The following is a 24128-nucleotide window of genomic DNA, read 5'->3' as shown; positions in this document are numbered from 1 at the left end:
CCTCCTGGAACCAAAGGAATGCAGGGACACTGTGAAATCTCTTAGAACCAAGGGGCCATTGTGACATGTGGGGTCTCTTTGGAACAAAAGGAACCCTGAGACATCTCAGAACATCATAGAACCAAGGGGCCACTGTGCCTCCCCAGAACTCCATGGAATCAAGCAGAGCCGCTGCCTCCCCCCCGCCGCCGCACGGACCGGAGTCGCCGGCTCTGCCCCGCTTGGACACCTCTGGAGTCAGCGTGTTCTTGGGCAGCACAACTGATCTCGGACCAGAGAGTTTCCCAGAATTTGCTTTGTCCTCTCTTTCCACTGGTTTAATTTTTGTTCTTTGTTCATTGAGGGGGGAAAAGGGGGAAGGGAGAGAGGAGGCAATTTCTCTCTCTGCTGATGCTTTGAACTGTTCTGTTGATATTGTTGTTTTTGCTGCTATATTTCTTGTCAGTAAACCCTTATTTTTTCACTTATACCTCCTTGTAGTTTGTCTCCTTCTACTGGTGGGGAATAAAAGGAGAGTGAGTTCATTTTATTAGAGTTCCCACCCCAAAATGTGTCTTTAAACCAGGACAGGTTGCTCAACGGCTCCTGAAATTTGGCATCATCCACAAAGGACTTGAAAATACATTTTGTCCCAATGTACAGAGAGATAATAAAGATGTTCTATAGTGGTGTTCAAGGGCTGGTCACTGAGGGACTTCATCAGGAAGTTGCTGCCAAGAGGACTTTGTACCATGGATTTGACACTCTTCATTCAGCCAACTTCCCACCCACCACATCTTCCATTTCTTCAGTCCAGCTCTCACCAGTCTGGCTCTAAGAGACCACAGGAGACCATGTCGAGGGCCTTGATAAAGTCTGGGCACACAACATTCCCTTCTTTTCCCTCCCACAAGAGTTCTGCAATCCCTGCCTTGTCCTTCCCATGCCTGGCAATGGCTGCAGGAGGACTTGCCCTCTCCCCTTCCCTGCTGAGCCTGAGCAGTCTGGAACTCTGCCAACCCTCCTTGCTGCCCTGTTTGCAGACTAGTTCCATGTCTGCCTTTGCCAAGGCCCCAGGAAGCTCTGGGCTGGCTCTGGCCTTTCCAAGGGTTTGGGAGAGGTCTCCCAGTGACACTGCCCAGCCTTCCCAATATCCCTGACACCAAAACCTTTTCCATAGCCCACACTTCCAGAGGAGTGCCCAGGACACAACACAGGTTGTCCTGGTGGTTCTGGAGAATGAGAAGGGATTTCTTGCTCGAGGCCAACCCCTCCAATTGGATTTGAGTGCAGCTGAAAGGTTTCCTCAGCATTTTCCCCAGTGCCTCCCTGCCCTGAAGGTTTGTGGCCCTCAGGCTGGAGCTGAGGGGGTTGGGCAGGTGCCTGAGGAGGGGGGAGAACAAGGGCTGTGTCCAACTGTGCCAGGAGGGCTGTGCTGGGCAAGGATGAGGAGGCTGCAGAAAACAGTGGCACTGGGGAGGGGAGAGGAGCAGCTGGAGAGACCTTGTGCCTGCCCACGCTGGGCAGGAGCTGCCCCAGGATGGCAGCTCTGAAGCACTCCCAGGATGTCCCTGAGAACAGGAGGGGAAGACTGGATCTGAAAATGGAACCTGGAAAGCAGAGAGCAGGAGTGTCATGGTGACACTGCAGGAGAGTTCCAGCCCTGGAGCAAGGTCACAGAAGAAGTGACCCAGTCCATGCAGTGGCCTCAGAAGACCCCACAGCATCCTGGAGATGATGGAAGGGAGCCCAGCTCTGCTTCACAAGTTCCCAGGGCCTGTCCCTGCCTGTGCTCCAAGGGCTTCCAGCCCCCAGGACTGTGCTCAGAGAGCACTCAGGCCTTACAGCGAGAAAGGGGCTCAGGAGGACAGTGTGGGAGTGGCAAGAGAGCAGCTCTGCAAAGACCAAGCACTGCTGACCCTGGCAGTGCTGCTGGGCTGGGATTATTGTCCCCTTCCCGTTTGCAAATACCCCCTGTCCTGCAGTGTGCTGTCCTTTGGGAACATCTGAGAAGAAGGATTTGGACAAAGAAGGCACTGCAGGGTCCTTTATTTTGTTTAAATAGCCAAACAGAACAACTCATCATTTTTACATCACTGGGTCAAATTCAGTGGGTAGACACTAAGTTAGAAGGCAGATGCATAATAATATTTCATTGCAGAAAAAATTATTGCAAGAAGAATCCAATGACCTCCACGAAAAACCTGAGCAGGAAGGTTGGGTCATTAAGGAGTCCCATTCTGAATGCTACACACCAGAAAACAGGCACTTTATTGCTCCTGAAAAGCACCCAGTCATCATTTTCCTCAGGGCATCCTTGAGCTCCTGGTTCCTGAGGCTGTAGATGAAGGGGTTCAGTGCTTCAGGCACCACCGAGTACAGAACTGACAGGGCCAGATCCAGGGATGGGGAGGAGATGGAGGGGGGCTTCAGGTAGGAAAATACACCAGTGCTGAGGAACAGGGAGAGCACGGCCAGGTGAGGGAGGCACGTGGAAAAGGCTTTGTGCCGTCCCTGCTCAGAGGGGATCCTCAGCACAGCCCTGAAGATCTGCACATAGGAGAACACAATGAAAACGAAACAACCAAGTGCTAAACAGCCACTAACCCCAATGAGCCCAAGTTCCCTGAGGTAGCCTGAGTGTGAGCAGGAGAGCTTGAGGATGTGTGGGAGTTCACAGAAGAACTGGCCCAGGACATTGCCCTGGCACAGGGGCAGGGAAAATGTATTGGCTGTGTGCAGCAGAGAATAGAGAAAGCCAGTGGCCCAGGCAGCTGCTGCCATGTGGGCACAAGCTCTGCTGCCCAGGAGGGTCCCGTAGTGCAGGGGTTTGCAGATGGCAACGTAGCGGTCGTAGCACATGATGGTGAGGAGGAAATACTCTGATGAGAAGAAGAACAGAAAGAAAAAGAGCTGTGCAGCACATCCCATGTAGGAGATGGTTGTGGTGTTATGGAGGGAGTTGTGCATGGCTTTGGGGACAGTGGTGCAGATGCAGCCCAGGTCTGTGAGGGAGAGGTTGAGCAGGAAGAAGCCCATGGGGGTGTGCAGGTGGTGGTCACAGGCTACGGCGCTGAGGATGAGGCCGTTGGCCAGGAGGGCAGCCAGGGAGATGGCCAGGAAGAGCCAGAAGTGCAGGAGCTGCAGCTCCCGCCTGTCTGAGAATGTCAGGAGGAGGAACTGGGCCATGGAGCTGCTGTTGGACATTTGCTCCTTCCCCAGGGTATTTTGATCTGTTGAGGAGGAGAAGTCACTGCTGAGTTAGACCAGGCTTCTGCAGCCAAACATTACCCGTCTCAGCCACCCCACTCTCAGGCTCTCTCTCCTCTCTCAGACCTCCCTGCAGCTCCCTCCCCTGAGCTCTGCCTTTTGCTGCCTGAGGGGACCATTGGAAGCATGAACTCTGGGATGGGCTCCCAAGGACTCCTTGCTCTGCTGGGAGAGAGAACTTGGAATGCAGGGTGATCTCAAATTAACTGTACTCTTGACACATCCAAGAGCTTCTCAGCTTTGCTGTCTGCAATTTGCCCAAATGAAGGACTGAGCTGAGGGAATTCTTTGGATTTGTTCACCCACTTGCACCTGCCACACTTAGGAGTGGTTGTGGAGGTTTGAAATCCCTGACATTTCTATTGCACTGCAGGTCAAGTCTTGTGGGTTCTGAGGGGCACAGGGACAGTTCCTTAGTGCAGAGAGAAGAGCTGCTCTGCCCATCAGTCCTGGGCTCAGCTGCCCTGTGCTGGCAGCTTGGAGCTGGAGGAGCATCACACTCAACTGTTCCCCTCCAAAGAAACTGCCCAGAGATCCAGGAATCCATGTCCAAAGAACAGACTGACACACTCCTCACCTTTTCATCTCTCCCCTCCCAGAGTGAGACACAAAATGCTCCTTGCAGCTGCCCAGAGCATTTGCATGGATTTAGCACTGAGGAGTTTTCTCCAGGTGGATCCTGTGCAGCACAGAGATACTGTGGCAGAGCTGTGCCCTTCTGGAGGGCACCTGCAGCCCTGCAGGACCCCCAGGCAAACAGCTGAATACCCTGAAGGTGCCTGGAGGGCACTTGGGCGCTTGGCTCCCACAGACACATCCCCACAGCAGCACCCAAAGGGTTTGTGTCTGCACAGGAATCTGCCCCCCCCCAAACCCCACACTGGCTCAGAAAACCCACTGGTGAGAACAAGGAGAGCCCAGGCAGCAGAGGATGGCAGTGAAATGCCACAGTGCTGCTGCCAAGGGAGGAGGGACACAGAGAGACAGCTGGAAATCAGGGCCCTGTCCCTGCCTGGGCTCTGGCTGCTGCAGGGCAATGCACAGCCCAGCCCCCGTGGGCCTGAGGGCACAGGCTCTGCTTCGGCTGGGAAAGGAGCCCAGGCAGGAGCTGCTCAGGGAAGGGGTCTGTGCCACAGGGACAGCAGGTAGGGGCCCCCATCCCCCTGCCCAGCCCTTGTGGCAGCAGCTGCCTCTCCCTGCCTGCCTGTCTCGGGGTGAGGAGCTGTTCCTGCCAGCAGCCCCTGCCTGTGCCCAGCTCAGCTCCCTGCCAGTGCTGCCAGAGCCATCCCCAGCCCAGTGCCCAGGGGCAGCTCTGCCTGGGCAGGGGCTGCAGAGCAGATCCCAGACCCCTGTGGTGGCTGGGAAGGGGGAGGTGTTCTGGGGGGATGTGCTTCCTGAGAAGGGCCCCTGGAAATGGAGGAGGTGGAGCTGAAGCTGTGAGGAGCCCTGAGCCTGCAGCTGAAGGGCCCTGCCCAGCCCTGCCCAGCCCTGAGGGGTCACTCCTTCCACCCACCCCTTCTCCCTGCAGGGCCGTGGCAGCTCCTTGGCCGGGCTGAGAGCTGCCCCTGGCAGGCAGCAGAGTCCCTGCCCCAGCACACAGAGCCCTGGGGGCAGGACCCTGCTCTGCCCCACAGCCCTGGCCACCCCTGGCTGCACCCCCACCTTCCCACCCCACAGCCAGCCCTGCCACAGGGAACCTTCTGGCCCTGGGCCTCTGAGGGGGCAGCAGCAAGTCCTGCTCTGCAGCAGCTTCTCCTGCTGCACCCCAGCAAATCCAGCAGAGCCATCCTGACAGCTCCTGCCACTGCTGCCATTTGGCAGCTGGCAGAGGCACTTGCAGGAACTCACCTGCCCTGCTCTGCAGCCACAGCCTGACTGTGGCAAAGGGCTGGCAAGGTTCCTGCCCTGAGCAGCTCTGCCCTGTCCTCCCACCCCAGGATCCCTTGAACCTCCTGCTCCCTTCTCCTCTCTGCCCTTGCTGCCTGCAGCTCCTGCCCTGCTCTGCCATATGGCCACTTCCCCTGCACTGCAGCAACTGGGAGAGTCCTGCTGAAAGATCCTGGAAGCTGTGGGATGTGCCAGCTTCAGGAGATGCCTCCAGGAAGGGAAATTGAACTTTCCTACAGCCAGAGAATTCTTCCTTCAAATCCTGGGAAGGTTTCTCGCATGGTGAGAGCTCAGTCACCTCCCAGCCCAGGCTGCCTCTCATCTCTCTGCCTTCTCTCCTGTGCCCTGGGTGCTGCAGGCAGTGCCCTCAGCCCTGCTGGGCTGTGCAGAGGAGCTGCTCCTGGGCAGAGCTGTCTCTTTGAAGCTCTTCTTGCTTGCCAGGAGCTCCCTGTGTGCCAGGAGCCCGGCCCAGCTCAGCAGCACAGCAACAGCCCCAGGCAGCCCTTTCTCTGCCCCTCTGGGCTCTCTCCAGCTGTCCCTGGGGCTCCAGGGGAACCTGCTGGCACACAGCTGAAGGAAATAATGATGTGCCTTCTCTCAGCTGGGCACAGACACTTCTCTCAGCACTGTCATTTCTCCAAACAGACCCAGAGTTAAGTTCAAGAGGCCCCTTTTCATGTCCCATCATTAGACAGGAAACCCAGACAGTGCCCAGGAGGGATCTCCTTCACCTGCACTGAGGGAAGGGACTCAGCTGAGTCAACAGAGGTGTCTCCTTGTGGCTCTGCAGACCTGGGGCCAGAAGGACACTGAGCTCCCTCCACAACCCCCATGGGCTGGGATTCCTCCTGCCCCAGCTCAGTGGGCCCAAAACAGGCCCCTGCAGGTGACTCCTTGTCCCAGCTCCCTTGGGAATGAAGGAAGACCAAAGCCAGGAGTGACCTGCTGGGACACAAACCCCTGGTTCCTTCTGAGGGGCCAGAGGTGACTGAGATTCCTGCTGGGAACTGCAGGCTCCAATGGAGCAGTTCCTAGGGACAGGGCAGCAGCTGTGGGATCTTCTTAGAGGCTGCTGGGACATTACTTTGGCCAACTTCAGTGGCAGAAGGTGCCCACATGTAGGACAGGGGAACCTGTCACTGTTCCTTCTGTCCAGGGCAGCCCCTAGAGGTGTTCAGGTGACCAAATGGAGTCAGGTGGCACAGGGAGAGAGGTCTCTCTCCTGTTCCTTATCAGGGTATTTTCTACATGTCCTCAGAGCACAATGGCAGTTGGCTCCTGGACATCCCTTCATTGCTGAACCTAATTGAGAGCAGCTGAGCTGGATTGAACAGCCAAAGAGGGGCCTGTAGTGCCAGGGGAGGTGCCAGGGCTCTGCAGCACAAGTGCAGCAGCTGCCCTGGACAGCACAGGGCCTGTGCAGGGACCCCGTCCCCATTCCCAGCAGTTGTGGGACAGGCACCACCCAGGGCTTCTCAGACACACTGGGGGCCTTTGGGGCAGGGAGTGAATCCCAGCCCTGCAGGGACACAAAGGCTGTCCCTTCTCTGCCCAGCCAAGGCCGGGCCAGGCACGAGTCCAAATCCCATCAGCCCAGGCTGTCCACACTTGTCTCCTCCCTCTGCTGGCTCTTCTCTCCCCCAGCATTTCAGCAGCATGTGCTGATCTCCTCAGGGATCAGGCCTGGGATTTTCCCCCTGGGCCTGAGTCCCAGCACGTCCCCCCCAAGGCCATTGTCAGCAAAGCCTCTGCCCACCCCAGCTCTCGGGGCTTTCAGAGCAGCTTTCCCCACTGCAAGTCTGTTCTTACCCCGGTGCCCCCGCTGAGGGGCTGCAGCCAGACAGGCCCCAATGCCCTGCGTGTGGGGCACAGGAGGAGGAGCTGCAGCCCCAAGTCTCTCTTCATTCCACTTGCAGGCAATAACAGCCCAGGCCTGCTGAGACAGTTCCTAGGTTTTGGTGCTGTGATGGGTTGGGAGAGAAGGCCAAGGAGACCCAGGACAGAAAGAGCAGGAGAGAGGTGTCCTCAGTGGGAAGGAGCTTCTGGGACCTGTGGAGCTGCTCTGGGGATGAACAAATTGGATGAACTTTTGTGGGTGAGGGTCATAGGAGAGACTGGTTTGGGTGACATTGTGGAGTGAGACAAAGAACCCATTCCAGTTGGCTTTGATAACCCTGGAATTCACTAGAAAGGCACCAGGACAGGATGCAAAGAGTCCCAGAGGTTTGTGCAGGGTCTTGTTCAAGACAGCCCTTGGGACACAGGCCTTTAGAGCACAGCTGGCAGGTTGGTGGACAACAGGGAGGCTCATCTGCATCTGCTGCTCTCCAAGAGGAACCAAGAGGTTGCCATAGAAACTGACCGTAGTGATGGGAATGTAGAGTGTATGGTGGTTGCCACGGTAACTGACCATAGCAATGGGACTGTACGATGGTTGCCATGGTAACTGACCGTAGCGATGGCCATGTATGATGGTTGCCATGGCAACCAACTGTAGCAATGGGAATGTATGATTGTTGCCATGGTAACTGACCGTAGAAACAGGAATTTCTGATGTTTGACATGGTAACTGACTGTAGCAATTGGAATGTAGAACAGTTGCCATGGTAACTGATCGTAGCAACGGGAATGGATGATGGTTGCCATGGTAACTGACTGTACCAGTGGGAAGTATGATGGTTGCCATGGTAACTGACCGTACCACTGGGAGTTATGCTGTTTGCCATGGGAACTGACCGTATAAACAGGAATATATGATGGATGCCATGGTATCCAACCATGGCCATGAGCATGTATGCTGGTTGCTATGGTAACCGACTGTAGCAATGGGAATGTGTGGTGGTTGCCTTGGTAACTGCCCATAGGAATGAGAATGTTTGATGGTTGCCATGGTAACTGACCATCACAATGTAACTATGATGGTTGCCATGGTAACTGACTGTAGCAATGGGAATTTATGAGAGTTGCCATGGTAACTGACCGTAGCAATGGGAATGTATGCCGTTTACCACGCTGATTGTAGCAGTGGGAAGTATGATGGTTGCCATGGTAACTGACCATAACAATTGGAATGTATAATGGTTGCCATGGTAACTGACCATAGCAATGAGAATGTGTGGTGGTTGTCATGGTAACCAACCATAGCAATGGAAATGTGTGATGGTTTCCATGGTAACCGACTATACCATGGGAATGTATGATGGTTGCCATGGTAACTGAGCATAGCAATGGGAATGTGTGCTGTTTGCCATGGGAACTGATTGTAGCAGTGGGAAGTATGATGGTTGCCTTGGTGACCGACTATAGCAACGGGTACGTATGATGGTTGCCATGGTAACTGACTATAACAACAAGAATGTATGATGGTTGCCATGGTAATTGACTGTAGTAAAGGGAAGGTATGGTGGTTGCCATGGTAACCGACTCTACCATCAAGAGGTATGATCGTTGTCATGGTAATTCAGCACAGGAACAGGAATGTATAATGGCTGTCATGGTAAACAACTGTAGCAACGGGAATTTATGATGGTTGCCATGGTAACTGACTGTAGCAGTGGGAGGTATGATGGTTGCCATGGTAGCTGACTGTAGTAGTGGGACATATGATGGTTGCCATGGTAACTGACCGTAGCAGTGGGAGGTATGATGGTTGCTGTGGTAACTGACTGTAGCAACGCAACTGTATGATGGTTGCCATGGTAACTGACTGTAGCAATGGGAATGTATGATGGTTGCCATGGTAACTGACCATAGCAACGGGAATGGATGATGGTTGCCCTGGTAACCAACAATAGCAATGGGAATGTGTGATCGTTGCCGTGGTAACTGACCATTGCAGTGGGAATGTGTGCTGGTTGCCATGGTAACTGACCATAGCAATGGGGCTTTATGATGGTTGCCATGGTAACCAACTGTTGCAATGAGAATGTATGATGGTTGCCATGGTAACTGACCAAAGCAATGGGAATGTATGATGGTTGCCATGGTAACTGACCAAAGCAATGGGAATGTATGATGGTTGCCAAGGTAACCAACCACAGAAATGAGAATGTGTGCTGGCTGCCATGGTTACTGACCGTAGCAGTGGGAGTGTATAATGGTTGCCATGGTAACCGACCATAGAAAAGAGAATGTATGATGGTTGCCATGGTAACTGACAGTAGCAATGGGAATGTATGCGGGTTGCCATGGTAACTGACTTTAGCAACACAACTGTATGATGGTTGCCATGGTAACCGACCATAGCAGTGGGAATGTATGAGGGTTGCCATGGTAACTGACCATGGCAAGGCGGCTCAGTGGCATTGCCCAAGGCTTCCACTTCTGCAAATTGGCTTCACTCACCTTCTCCTTCAGCAGCCTCAGCCACTCGTCGTGGGGGCCCCACACAGCAGCTTCCCACCTCCGTGAGTGTCTGCAGCAGCCCAGGGTTCTTTGGCTCCATCAGGCCCTGCAGTGTGACAATGGCCCACTGATTCCATCATTTTCCCCAGAGTCACAATGGACCCTTGATTCCATGAGGTTCCCCAGTGTCACAATGGTCCCTTTGACTCCAGAAGGCCTTGCAGAATCAGAATGGGCCCTGGATTCTGTGAGGTTCCACAAGGTCACAGTAGACCCTTGATTCCATGAGATTCCACAATGTCCCATTGGTTCCCTTTGGTTCCAAAAGGTTCTGGGATGTCACACTGGCCCCTTGATTCCCTGACATTCCACAAAGTCCCAGGGTCCTTTTGATTCCATGAGGTTCCGCAGTGTCCCATGTTCCCTTTGGTTCCAGGAGGCCCCAGTGTATTCCAATGACCCCTGGATTCCAGGAGATTCCACAGTGTCCTGGGGTTCCCTTGTCTCCCTGAGTTTTGGCACTGTCCAGGGTCCCTTTGTTCCCAGGAGGTTCCTTTGTTTCCATCAGGCCCTGCCACCTCCCAGACTCCCTTTGGTTCCAGGAGGTGCTGCAGGGTCACAATGTCCCCTTGATTCCATCAGGTTCCACCATGTCCCAGGGTTCCTTTGGTTCCAGGGGGTTCCACAGTGACAAAACTCCCTGGTTCTTATCCTTCCAACATTTGTGGGCCCATTCTCTCCCTGCCTGGGATGGAGCCCCATTGTGTTTGTGCAGGAATGGATCCATGGCCATCCTGCCACTGCCCCAATTGAATGCTGCACAAACGTCACTGCAGGCCCGACCCTGGATGCAGGAACAGTCTGGGAACTCCAGGCCTGCTGACATTCAGCAGAGCCAGTCGGGGTCCCAAAGAGCACAAGGGATTGACTGCAACCCCTGCAGGTCTCTGGCATTGCTGGGGACAAATGCAGGAACTGCCAGGAGCTCTGCAGAGCCCTGACAGTGCCACTGCAATCCCAAGCTGCATTGCCCGGGGCAACCCTCAGCACAGCCAAGGCCACAACCCTTCCTGAAAGGTGTCCCTTCTGGGCAGGGCCAGGGGGACAAACCCCTCCATCTGTCCCTGCACATGTTGGGTCCAATTCTCAGCCCCCACTTAGGGACAAAGTCAGGCTCCATTGGGTGTTTAGCTTTGCATTTCCTTCACTCTTTTGTGCTTCCAACACAAACCCCCACCAGTCTGGGCAGAGTCTGGCCCCCCAAAGAACACAAGACCTGACTATTTGTGGCTCCTGCTGCAGGGGCTGGAACTTGGGCCACAATCTGTGCCAGGAGCAGAGAGGTCCCTCCCCACAGAAACTTCTTGGCAATGGAGTTCTTTAGAGAACGGGACAGGCTGTGGGGATCACTTGCAGGGCACAGCCAGGGATGTGTCTTGACCAGCCTCCTGTTTAACAGGACCAGCTTTTTCAACCTCTTTTCCCTCTGTTTTCTCATGCTTGGTCCTCCAGTGACCACTGTGATCCTACCCTTGCTTTGGTTCTTTCCTAGACATCCCAGGACAAGTCTTGCCCAGTCCCCAAATCCCCTTTCTGGCTGCCCATCATGAGTCTCAGAGCCCAAGGCCAAATCCCCCATCCTCAGCTAAAGGGTCACCGTGGGAGGTTCTGCCATTGACCCACTTGATCTGTAGGTTACAGTTTCCTACAGATACCTTGGAACTTGCTTGGAATTAACTTTTTACCTTTTGAGCTCAGAAGGGTTTCTCCAAAAATATGGCAATTCATGTCCTCAAAAATGGAAATTCTTTGGAGAAGGAGTTTGGAACTTTAGATTTAAAAGGATCACAGAAATGTTTGGCTAAAAGGTCATCTGGTCCAAGTCCCTGGATATGGGCAGTAACACCTTTTACTAATTAAGGTTACTCACAGTCCCTGACCTTGGACAAATGCAGGGATGGGACATCCACTTCTCTGGAAACCTCTTCCAGCTCTTGCCACCCTAATTGTTAAATCTTTCCTCCTATTATCCAATATAAAACTCTTCTCTTTCAGTTCAAAACCACTGCCCCCTGTTCTGCCACCACAGGCCTTGGTAACAAGTATCCCTGGGATTTACTTAGACTATGAGCATGACATTTTCATCTGCAAAAACATCTGTGAGTGCCCAGAGATCTCCCAAGATGGGCTTGAAAGGTCTCAAGCACATGAGCACTAGAGAGAGGCTAAGGAGCTGTGGCCTCACTGGTGTGGAGACTGAGGACAGGACAGGACAGCCCTCAGAGGGCTTGAAGGGAGGATTTAGAGATGGTGGATCCTTTTGTCATAGCAGAAAAGAGCATGAGAAAGAAAGAATTAATGCCAAGTGCAGCTGGGGAGGTCCCGAGTGGACATGAGGAAAAAGGAATTTCACTCCATGGAAAACGCTGCAACACGTCAGCCAGGAGGAGTCTGGATGAGGCCAAGGCTTTGTGTGTGCAGGAAGAGCCAGGGAGGACGCAGAGATGTCAGTGCAGGAAGGTGCCAGCCAGGTGGGGCAGCCGGGGGGATGACGACAGCCTGCAGGGAAAGGGGCAGGGCATGGACACCGTAGGACAGCCTGGGCTGGAGAGGAGACAGGGAGGGGGAGAAGCTGAAAGGCCCTGCCAGAGCCACCTTCTGCAGGCCTTTGGCCAGGGCTGCTGTCTGTGCCCCTGAGGCCAGGAGGAGGGGAGTGCCCCTTGCAGCCCTGGGGCCTCATGGCCTCCTTGTCCCTGCTCAGCAGCCTGGCAGGTGCCACCCCATGGGCCTGCCCTTGGCATTGCACATCCCACAGCCCAGTGCCCCAGGAAGAGCCCTGAGGAATGAGGCAGGGACAGGATCTGCCTTCCCAGGGGCTGGGGGTCAGGGCTTGGCCTGTTAGATTAAGGAAACAAGTCAAGGTTTCTTCAGCATCAGAGCCACCTTTCCCTTGCTTGTCCATCCTTGGCATCACTGTCTGCAGGTTTCTGCTCTAACTGGAACCTGGGGACACGTTCTCAGTTGTGTCCCTCAGTGAGACTCATTAGCACTACAAGAAACTTCAATGGCTTAATGTCATTTTGACTTCTTGAAAAGTTGTTTGAACTTCCTCTCAGGGACTGAGTCTCATGTAAACAACATCAACCCCCCTGAGGGTCATGAAGTGCCTGGGGCTGTTGCTGTGCTGCTGAGCTGGGCTGGGCTCCTGGCACACAGGGAGCTCCTGGCAAGCAAGAAGAGCTTCAAAGAGACAGCTCTGCCCAGGAGCAGCTCCTCTGCACAGCCCAGCAGGGCTGAGGGCACTGCCTGCAGCACCCCAGGGCACAAAAGCAAGGCAGAGAGAGGTTACACACAGCCTGGGCTGGGAGGGAAGTCGAGAGGAAGATCCACTGCAGGAGGAATCTTTCCAGGCTCCCTCACGGTGAGTCAGCATGAAGGGCAATGTGTCTGCAGTTGGTGCAAAGATCTCCTAACGCTGGCACATCCCACTCCCTGCTGCACCATCCCAGCAGGGTTCCCTTCTCCCAGGGATGGCTGCAGGGTTGTGAAGCTGGGCTGTGCCACCCAGGCTGCCCCAAGCTGTCCTGCAGAGCAGGGTCCTGCAGCCCAGGGCTGTGCTGGGGCAGGAGCTCTGCCACTGCCAGGGGCAGCTCTCAGCCGGGCTGGGGAGCTCCCTCAGGGCTGGGCAGAGGCTGGCGGTGGAAAGAGCAAAGCCTGGCAGGGCAGGGCAGGTTTCTTCTGCTATCCAGTGAGAGTTTCATGGGTCAGGGCTGCTCACAGAACCAGAGCACCTCAGGATATTTTCCAGTGGATACTTCAAGGGGAAGGTCCAAGGAGGGATTTCTCTCAGGCTCTCAAGCCACATGCCTGGTGGTTTGAGTTCCACAGGGAACTGTGAGGAGCTGCCCAGGGCTGAGAACAACTTCCTGGCACTGTCGGTGTCTGGGAGGTGGCACAACTGGCTCAGGGTGATGCTGCCCTGAGTGCCCAGTGGGCTCTGCCCTGGCCTCTCCCAGCTGGACCCTCTCTGTGCAGTTCCTTAGTTCTCAGCTTGCCCGTGGTCTTGAGGTTGTTCCCTCCTTCTCTCAGTCAGGTTCATTGGGCAGGGCAGTTCAAGCTACACAGTCCAACACTGGTCCTGGGATTCCCCTATGGCAGGAGTGTCCCTGGGAATGAGACATTCCAATTGTCCTCTGCCCCGTGGGCTGTGGGCAGTGAAGTCTGTGAGCCTGGGTCAGGAGCTCTTTTTCCCTCAATCAGACCCTGTCATTAGGACACTTGGCTCTTTTCTGAGGTGTCCTTCCAAGCTGGGAGCTGCCCTGGAGAATGCAAATCATCCTCCCAGCACAGCTGTGTTCTCTGAAAGCCCCAGTGGAGAGGGGCAGAGATGCTGTGCCCATGCCAGGAGATGCTGTTGGGTTGGGGAGATGAGCCACGGGTGTCCTTGGCTCCAAGTGGGGTGCTGAGCCCTTGAGACAGGCTGAGACCTTGAGGGGTTTGGGATGGATCCCTCTGCTCTCAACAGTGTCTGGTGGCTTTTCAGACCAAACTGGGAGTGTGATCAATCTCCATCTCAGGAAGGAGCAAAGCCAGGGCAGTTTGGAACAAGAGAGAGGGACAGACCAGCTCCCCTCCCTCTGCACTAAGCCCCAGACAATCCTCCTGCCTGGCAGGACCTGCTCTGTTCTCCCTGAGTGCATCAGAAGTGCTGAGGTGTTCTGACATCCAGGAACAATCCTCAGGAAAGATGAGGGGAGTCTAAAAAAAAAAAGCAAACAAGTAAACACACCAAACCTGTGACACTGCCTTCTGCTGTCCTGGTTTTTCTCAGAAATTGGGAGTCCAGATGCTGACAAGCCCTTTTGCAGTGGGAGCAGTTTCATCTGACACAGCTGAACACCAGGACGGGCCCCTGTCCCCACCATGCCCATGACCACACTGGTGCAGAGCAGATCTGAGCCCTCACAGCCAGTGAGCAGAGGGTCTGCTCCTCATGGAAGATGTGGTGAGCCCCAAGCAGGGCTCCAGCCATGGAGCTGAGGGAGAGATTTCTAGAAAAGGAAAACCAATGGAGCAGTGAGAGGGGTGTTGGAAAGTGGCTTTGGCTTTTCTCAAAATGTTCTGCCCTAACTTGTCACTGTTATTTCCTACTTGAATAGAGCCCCACATCCAGAGGCAGAACATGCCCAACAGCAGCTCCCTCACCCAGTTCCTCCTCCTGGCATTGGCAGACAGGTGGGAGCTGCAGCTCCTGCACTTCTGGCTCTTCCTGGCCATCTCCCTGGCTGCCCTCCTGGCCAACGGCCTCATCCTCAGCGCCGTAGCCTGCGACCACCACCTGCACACCCCCATGGGCTTCTTCCTGCTCCACCTCTCCCTCACAGACCTGGGCTGCATCTGCACCACTGTCCCCAAAGCCATGCACAATTCCCTCCATGACACCACAACCATCTCCTACAAGGGATGTGCTGCACAGGCCTTTTTCTTTCTGTTCTTCATCTCATCAGAGTATTTCCTCCTCACCACCATGTGCTACGACCGCTACGTTGCCATCTGCAAACCCCTGCACTACGGGACCCTCCTGGGCAGCAGAGCTTGTGCCCACATGGCAGCAGCTGCCTGGGCCACTGGCTTTCTCAATGCTCTGCTGCACACAGCCAATACATTTTCCCTGCCCCTGTGCCAGGGCAATGTCCTGGGCCAGTTCTTCTGTGAAATCCCCCCCATCCTCAAGCTCTCCTGCTCACACTCCAGCATCAGGGAAATTTGGCTTATTGTGGTTAGTTGCTGTTTAGCATTTGGTTGTTTTGTTTTCATTGTTTTCTCCTATGGGCAGATTTTTAGGGTTGTGTTGAGAATCCCCTCTGAGCAGGGACGGCACAAAGCCTTTTCCACGTGCCTCCCTCACCTGGCTGTGGTCTCCCTGTTTCTCAGCACTGCCATATTTGCCTACCTGAAGCCCCCCTCCATCTCCTCCCCATCCCTGGATCTGGCCCTGTCAGTTCTGTACTTGGTGGTTCCTCCAACACTGAACCCCCTCATCTACAGCCTGAGGAACCAGGAAATCAAGGACGCCCTCAGGAAACTCATAACTGGGTGTTTTTCAGAAGCAATAAACTCTCCTGCATGTTATGAACATCATTAAAGGCCAATCCTGGTATGGACTTCATTACAGGCCCACCATATTTTCTCTATTTTTTGCTCCTGGGAGGGGTGTTGTTTTTGTAAGAATTTTTTAACACTTAAAATATCCTTTTTTATATATATAAAGATATATATATATAAAAATATACATATATATTTTTATCTATAAAATCACCATTTTCAATTCAGTGTTTGCCTTTCTAGCCTGGCCCAGAGGCTGTACAAATTGTACCCACTGTGTGCTTAAACCAAATAAAGAACTCTGCCTTGACTTGTTTGCCTGACATCTTTCCTCTCTGACTTCTCTGCAGCTGCAGGGTCGGGGCCTCTGTGCAGAGCTGGGCCAGAAAAGAGTCCCAGCAGAGCAGCACTGCCAGGGAGCAGCAGCCCTTCTCCTGCCTGGCCTCCTCTCCCTTCCCTTCCACACTGTCCTGCAGAGCCCTGTGTTGTTGGAGGCCTCAGTGCTCTGGCAGTCGGTGCCAGTCCTGCTGCAGGACTGTCCAGGGACTGCAGGCAGGGACAGCCACGGGCACTGCTGGCACAGAGCTGACCTCTGCAGCAGCACTGCCATCCTGCAGGGGCATCTCCTCAGGCCAGGGCCTCAAAGCTTCCATCTGCTTTCCACTTTGCTCTCCAGGATGTGCCCAACACAACGCCCTGCAGAGGAAAACAGCAGTGACCAGCACAAGGGTGGCAGTGCTCAGGGTGGGGGCACCCAGCAGTGCCCTGGTACAGCCAGCGCCGCTCCCAGCACTGGCCTCTCACCTCAGGCCATTGGGCTTGTTCTTCCCTCCAAGGAGGGACAGCAAATGACCAGCTCAGGGGTCCATGTTTGCACTGCATGGACAAGACATGCCCCTGTGTCACGGCTTGGGGCTGGGGGGTGGAAGGCTCAGACAAAGTTGATGGCAGAAGCCGTCTCGTTGAGCTACGAGGGGCAGAAAGGACCCCCTTGCTTTCTAAATTTGTCCTGTAGGTTTTAGTAATGGCAAATCAGAAATATTTCTATGAAATGAATTATTTATTATGACAAATGAACAGACAATTGATCAGACAAGAGAACAGAGGAAAAACATTAAACAGAATTATTTACTGCACAATATAAAAGCCAAAACCTCCTAGTAGTACAGTGTAAGATAGGACAGTGCAGTCTATCAAAGTCATTCTATTAAAGGAATTGGATCAGAGCCAGCAAAAAGAAACAATCCTGAAGCAGAGATTGAGGTAACTCACCCCACAACAACAGGGGGTAGTTCTCTCTCTTTCACTTAACCCCTGGGCAGTGACCATGAAGAGCTGTCCCTGCTTCATGGCAGAAGCTCCACACACTTCAAGGAAGTCTGGGGAAGAATCTGCCACCTGAAAGTTGGATGGGGCTTTTATAGTTATCAAGGGTTTGACTGCTGGAACTATTTGCGGGCCAGGGAGTAGCTTATCTGTCAAATCCTGCGTCAAAAAGCAGGATATGAGTTTGAAGTTCCATGAAGCATTTTGGGTTTAGCATAATTCAACATTAAAAACAGCACCTTGACACCAGCAGTAACTCACCACAGAGAGCTTGAATTGTTTGCATTCTCTGACCATTGTTTAGGTATTCTTAGAGCAGAGCATCCTGCCAGAAATGGCCCCTTGATTCTGTGAGAAATAGAAACCCAATCGGGCAATTTCCAATCAGAATTTTATTATATGATAAAAGCAAATTCAGCGCTGGGTGATCAGGGAAGGGGTCCAACAACTCCCAATGCCTGTCACACCCAAAGAAGACAGTTGTTCTACATTTATTTACAGCTACTTCATGAATATTCATTATACATAAGCATAAACATTACACATTGTTAAGTCAGACATTCAACAGATGTTTTTCTTAACAAGAATGTTATCTATAAGCATCCATAATATATTGTCAAATCAGACATTCAGCAGATGTTTGCTTGCTATCTATACAAAGTTATAAATTTTAAGAAAGGTGCTATTATCTATCTAACTAAACAAAATTGTCTCACTATAAATCCTACACAAGGTAAAAGGGAGGTAACTTGTTTTATCTCTTTATAGGGGCCCAATTAAGTTTTGCGACTTGTTTTTCTTTTCTCTCCAGGTCATATTGACCTTACACTGTTTCCTCTTAATAAGCTCGAATTATTTTCTCAGTTTATCACAATTCCATGAGGTTGCAAAAACTCTCAGGGTTCCTTTAGTTCCATGGGGCCCTGCAGTGTCACAGTGGCACAAGGATTCCTTGAGGTTCCAGAGTGTCTCTTGGATCCTTTGGTTCCATGAGGCCCTGCAGTGTCACAATGGCTCCTTGATTCCACCATGTTCCAAAATATCCCAGGGTTCCCTTGGCTCCAAGAGGCTCCCCAGTGTCCCACCTTGATTCCAGGAGGCCCTGCAGTGTCCCAATGGCCACTCGGTTCCCTGAGCTCCTGTTGTGGTTGAGCTCAATTTCCCCATCCCCTGCTGTGCTCCGATGCCGTGAGAACTGCAGAGAAGCGAGCTGAGAACACGGCGGGCCCTGGTCCTCTTTGGTGCCCGGGGCTGCCCCGAGAGGGAGTCCCCGGCCCTGCCCCCGGAGCCGCCGCGCCGTCCCCTGAGCGCCGCTGAGGCGGCAGCGCTGGAGCGGGGCCGTGTCTGCCCGGAGCCGCCGCTGCCACGAGGCTGCCGCCGCTGCCGCTTTTGGCCTGCGCTGCCCCGCAGCCGCCCGGGACCGGCTTCCCAACACTGCCGGCGCCTGCGAGCGGAGCCGGCGCTCCTGCAGCGCCTCGGAGTCGCTGCTCCGCCGCCACAGCGGCTGCCGCCGGCGTCTGTGCCCGGAGCCGCCGCTCCCACGGGGCTGCCGCACTCACCGCCGGGGTTGCCGCTCGCGCAGCCGCCGCTCTGCCCCGGCTGCACCGGGACCCGGCACCGCCTCGGGCCTGCGCTGCCGCCTCAGCGGCCACAGGGACACAGGGATGGGGGACCTGTGCTCTGCCACTGATGGGGCCTGGCTTTGTTCTGCTGGGGTCTGGGCTTTGGGAAAGCTGCTGTTCATTTTCATGCTCCACTGGAACACCTCGTGAATTCCAAAGGTTTCCTAATCCAGGGGGAGGGGTTTCTATGGCATTGGAGGTGCTGCCCCTCGGGACACATTGTCAATAAACCATCCAGCTGACTGGGATGGGTGTAAGAACAGCTGGGGAACACAGGATAATCAGTCATCCCCTGAAAACTTGGGAAAATTCCCAGACTGAATGGTAACCCAAATGGAACAGTTTGGATACAATTCCCAAATATTTTGGAAACTCCAGTCATTCCTGACCCCAGGATGGAAATTCAGCAGATAACTAAAGCCAGTCCCCTTGTGAGCCCACACCCAGCGGGGCTGAGGGAGGCTCTGGCAGCTCCCCAGCATGCAGCCCTGCCAGAGCCCTTGGCCATCTCTCCTGCAGGCTGTCCTGCCCTGGCCCTGCTGCTGCTCTGGCCTTGCAGGCTGCACACACCCCTCCTGCTTTCCCACCCCCTCCCAGCAGCATTTCTAGACCCTCCCTGATGGCTCTGCACCAGCTCTGGCTGTTGCCATGTGCTCTTGGCCTTCTGAACTTGGATCCTGAGCCCCTGTGCCACAGGACATCCCTGCCAGAGCTCAGGCCCTTCTCCTGGGGGTCACTGCAGAGCTGAGCAGATCCAGGTCACCTCCCATTCCTCTGCAAAACCCCTGGGTCTGCTCTGGGCCCTCCAGGTCCTTGCCCTGCTCCCAAGGGCTCTGGGGGTGGTTACTGGTCAGGGCTTGGGGTTTAGAGCTCAGGGTGGGCATTAGGCAGAACTTTGGGAGGTTTGTTGTTCTGCTGGCAGTGTCTGGTTCATGATTTAGGACAGAGTTTTGGGCTGGGTTAGGATTAAAGCTTGGCTTTTCATACTGCTAATACAGGTTTGAGAGTGGGGTGATCATTAGAGTACCAATAAGAGTCTGGAGTTCTGGGTTTGGGCTTTTTCTGGCTTGGAATTAGAGCAGTGGATTCCTTCCAATGGGAGGGGCAGCACTTTCGGATACTGTTGGGGCTTGAGGTTACAAAGTGCACAAAGGTCCATCAGGAATGTTTGCACAGTCAGTGTTTCAGCACCCTCAACATTCGTTGAACCTGGTTTTACCTCATTAAAATCTTTCCTCTCTGTTGGCCAAGCCCCTCTTTCCTTCCCCAGTTATTTTATCCCTTTTGTCCCAGTTCCTCCCAACCTCCTCAGAACTTTCATCAGGATGAGCTCAGCTGTGTGATGATGCTGTGCAACCTCCTGGACTCAAGGAGCCACTGTGAAACTGCAGAACCTCATGGAATTACGGGGCCATTGTTACCCCTGGGGAAAGCCATGGAATCAAGAGGTCACTGGGACACTCCAGGGCCCCAAGGAGCCAAAGGAACCCAGGGCCAGTGGGCAACCTCCTGAAATAAAGGGGCCACTGTGACACTGCAGAAACCCATGGAATCAGGAGGCCATTGTGGCACTGCAGGGCCTCTTGGAAACAAAGAAACCCTGGGCCGCAGTGGAATGTCATGGAATCAAGAGGCCATTGTGACACTGGGGAACCTCATGGAACAAAAGGAATCCAGGGACACTGTGGGACTTCATGGAATCAAGGGGCAGTTGTAACACTATAGAGCCTTATGGATCCAAAAGAACACAGGGAAATTGTGGAATCTCACGGAAACAAGGGACATGCGGGGCCTCATGGAACAAAAGGAACCCTGAGACATTTTGGAAGCTCAAGGGAAAAAAAGGACCATTGTGGCACTGCAGGGCCCCATGGAAACAAAGGAACACAGGGACACTGAAATCTGGTCGAACCAAAGGGCCATTTTGACATGAGGGGCCTCATGGAAGAAAAGGAACCCTGAAACCTTTTGGAACCTCATGGAAGCAAGGGGCCATTCTGACCCTGAGGAACCTCATAGACTCAAGGGGCCACTGTGACACTGCAGGGCCTCATGGAACCAAATGAACTCTGAGACATTTCAGAGCCTCCTGGAACCAAGGGGCCACTGTGCCTCCCCAGAACTCCATGGGATCAAGCAGAGCCGCTGCCTCTCCCCCGCCACCGCACGGACCGGAGTCGCCGGCTCTGCCCCACTTGGACACCTCTGGGGTCAGCGTGTTCTTGGGCAGCACAACTGATCTCAGACCAGAGAGTTTCCCAGATTTTGCTTTACCCCCTCTTTTCCCCAGGGCCAGGGCAGCCTCTTCCCATGGCCCCTCTGCTCACACAGGGTGTGCTGCTCTTCTCCTGGCACATCCCATCTCCCCCCAGAGCCTTTCCCCGGGGGAACACGTCTGTGCTGGCCTGAGCAGCCCTTCCTGCACCCCCTGCCCGTGCTCCCCACAGCCCCTGAGCTGGGGGGGCTGCTCTGCAGAGCACGGGGGCTGTGGGGCCTGGGGCCATGGGGGACTCTGTTGGGCTGTGCTGCTCCAGCTGGGAGGCAGAGCCAGCTGATGGTGCTCCCTGTCACTGACCACCTCCCACAGACCCTCCTGTGTGGCCATGGAGGGGGCTCAGAGGGGCCCTGCCTTGTTGCAGAGCTGGGACATGGCTTTGGGGCTGCTCTTGATTGACCTGTGGAAGTTCACTGAGGGGAATACAAGTCCTCTGTGCTCTCCTGCACTTCCTGAGTTCCTACAGACAAGTCCTCACCTGCCATCGGGGCCCTCACAAGCTGCAGAGCCCCAGGCAGGTGACTTGGAGATCATTTGTCACCTCCATTGGCCATCGGCCACCAACACACAACATCTGACCCAGCCCTCAGTCCCTGCAGCCCCAGTGGGTCCCTGACCTCACTGCACTGTCTCCATGGAGAAACAAGCAAAGCAACAAGAATTTGGAGAGTCTATTCCTTGGACTTCTTCCCGATACCAGTGTTGGGAAGAGAGCTCAGCCTTCAGGAAGTGCCTGGAGGGGAACCCCTTTGCTGCTGGAACTGCTGTTGTGGAGCCCAGCCCTGTCCCAGCAGTGCCCAGGGCCTGTCCCTGCCTGTGCTCACAGGCCTGACCCACAGCAGGACAGTGACTGAGCTGCCAGAGCACTCAGGCCTTGGGCACGGACAGGAAAGGAGAGGGTGGGAGTGCAAAGAGAGCAGCTCTGAACAGACCCAGTGCTGGGGCTCCCTGGCAGTGCTGGGACTCTTTTCCCCTCCACATCTGCAAACATGGAAATGCCCTCCAGCTTCAGGGGAGGTCTTGGAGGAAGGATCAGGGAAAAAGAACTTGTGTCCTTTCTTACACTCAGAGATTGTGATTCCTCATGTACAAACTAACACAGGGAGGATGTTTGACAAATACCTTACTGCACAAATTTTTATGTTGTTTAAATGCACACAGAGCATGATTCCTGATTTGTTTATTTTGTGGGTCAAAAAAGAGAGGTAGAGAGTGAATTATATGGGATGAAGAACAAAATTTCAGTGTTAATGACATGAACAGATGAAAAAAACAGGAAAGCCCCCCACCACTATCAAAAGCTTTAGAAGGCAGGCTGGGCCCAAAATGAGTTACACAATGAGTGTTCTGCAGAACAAAAGATGCAGTTGATTGCTCCTGAAAAACATCATCACCATTTTCCTTATGACATCCCTGAGCTCCTGGTTCCTCAGGCTGTAGATGAGGGGGTTCAATGCTGGAGGCACCACCGAGTACAGAACTGACACCACCAGATCCAGAGATGGGAAGGAGATGGAGGGGGGCTTCAGATGGGAAAACAACACAGTGCTGAGGAACAGGGAGACCACGGCCAGGTGGGGGAAGCAAGTGGAAAAGGCTTTTTGCCGTCCCTGCTCAGAGGGGATCCTCAGCACAGCCCTGAAGATCTGCACATAGGAGAAAACAATGAAAATGAAACAACCGAACAGTAAACAGGCACTAAAAACCATGAGCCCAAGTTCCCTGAGGTAGCCTGAGTGTGAGCAGGAGAGCTTGAGGATGTGTGGGATTTCACAGAAGAACTGGCCCAGGGCATTGCCCTGGCACAGAGGGAGGGAAAATGTATTGGCTGTGTGCAGCAGAGAATAGAGAAAGCCAGTGGCCCAGGCAGCTGCTGCCATGTGGGCACAAGCTCTGCTGCCCAGGAGGGTCCCGTAGTGCAGGGGTTTGCAGATGGCAACGTAGCGGTCGTAGCACATGATGGTGAGGAGGGAAAACTCTACTGACATGAAGAAGTAAAAGAAAAAGAGCTGTGCAGCACATCCAGTGTAGGAGATGGTTGTGGTGTTATGGAGGGAATTGTGCATGGCTTTGGGGACAGTGGTGCAGATGCAGCCCAGGTCTGTGAGGGAGAGGTTGAGCAGGAAGAAGCCCATGGGGGTGTGCAGGTGGTGGTCGCAGGCTACGGCGCTGAGGATGAGGCCGTTGGCCAGGAGGGCAGCCAGGGAGATGGCCAGGAAGAGCCAGAAGTGCAGGAGCTGCAGCTCCCGCCTGTCTGCCAATGCCAGGAGGAGGAACTGGGCCATGGAGCTGCTGTTGGACATTTACTCCTTCCTCAGAGTATTTTGATCTGTTGAGGAGGGAAAGTCACTGCTGAGTTAGACCAGGTTTCTGCAGCCAAACATTTCCTGTCTCTCAGCCACCCCACTCTCAGGCTCTCTCTCCTCTCTCAGACCTCCCTGCAGCTCCCTCCCCTGAGCTCTGCCTTTTGCTACCTGAGGAGACCATTGGAAGCAGGAACTCTGTGATGGGCTCCCAAGGACTCCTCATTGCTCTGCTGGACAGGGAACTTGGAATGCAGGGTGATCTCAAATTAAATGTACTCGTGATACATCCAAAAGCTTCTCAGCTTTGCTGTTTGCAATTTGCCCAAATGAAGGACTGAGCTGAGGGAATTCTTTGGATTTGTTCACCCACTTGCACCTGCCACACTTAGGAGAGGTTGTGGAGGTTTGAAATCCCTGACATTTCTATTGCACTGCAGGTCAACTCTTGTGGGTTCTGAGGGGCACAGGGATGGTCCCTCAGTGCAGAGAGAAGAGCTGCTCTGCCCATCAGTCCTGGGCTCAGCTGCCCTGTGCTGGCAGCTTGGAGCTGGAGGAGCATCACACTCAACTGTTCCCCTACAGAGAAACTGCCCAGAGATCCAGGAATGCATGTCCAAAGAACAGACTGACACACTCCTCACCTTTTCATCTCTCCCCTCCCAGAGGGAGACACAAAACGCTCCTTGCAGCTGCCCAGAGCATTTGCATGGATTTAGCACTGAGGAGTTTTCTCCATGGGGATCCTGTGCAGCACAGAGATGCTATGGCAGAGCTGTGCCCTTCTGGAGGGCACCTGCAGCCCTGCAGGACACCCAGGCAAACAGCTGAATACCCTGAAGGTGCCTGGAGGGCACTTGGGCACTTGGCTCCCCCAGACACATCCCCACAGCAGCACCCAAAGGGTTTGTGTCTGCACAGGAATCTGCCCCCCCCAAACCCCACACTGACTCAGAAAACCCACTGGTGAGAACAGAGAGAGCCCAGGCAGCAGGGGATGGCAGTGAAATGCCACAG

General features: G+C 54.1%; 2 protein-coding genes and 1 long non-coding RNA gene across 3 annotated transcripts in view; 2 read left to right on the top strand and 1 right to left on the bottom strand.

Moving 5' to 3' along the window:
* Positions 1–24128, top strand: part of LOC135405712 (uncharacterized) — a 958894-nt gene that overhangs the window by 770620 nt on the left and 164146 nt on the right. The window lies entirely within an intron of this gene.
* Positions 2102–2805, bottom strand: LOC135405597 (olfactory receptor 14J1-like; the record flags this gene model as incomplete). Its single annotated transcript, XM_064640306.1, has 1 exon — positions 2102–2805. A coding segment is annotated over one exon (579 nt), but the record flags the coding sequence as incomplete, so codon positions are not given.
* Positions 14663–15625, top strand: LOC135406355 (olfactory receptor 14J1-like). Its single transcript, XM_064640760.1, has one exon. It carries the CDS (start codon positions 14663–14665, stop codon positions 15623–15625), a length of 963 nt encoding a protein of 320 aa, XP_064496830.1.

Source organism: Pseudopipra pipra, chromosome W (assembly GCF_036250125.1).
Source record: "Pseudopipra pipra isolate bDixPip1 chromosome W, bDixPip1.hap1, whole genome shotgun sequence".
In the NCBI taxonomy this organism is placed as follows: Eukaryota; Metazoa; Chordata; class Aves; order Passeriformes; family Pipridae; genus Pseudopipra; species Pseudopipra pipra.
This window is presented reverse-complemented; position numbering and strand designations above follow the sequence as displayed.

Coding starts and splice junctions, on each gene's coding strand:
- LOC135406355 (XM_064640760.1), top strand. CDS start 14,663: ATGCCCAACAGCAGCTCCCTCACCCAGTTCCTCCTCCTGGCATTGGCA.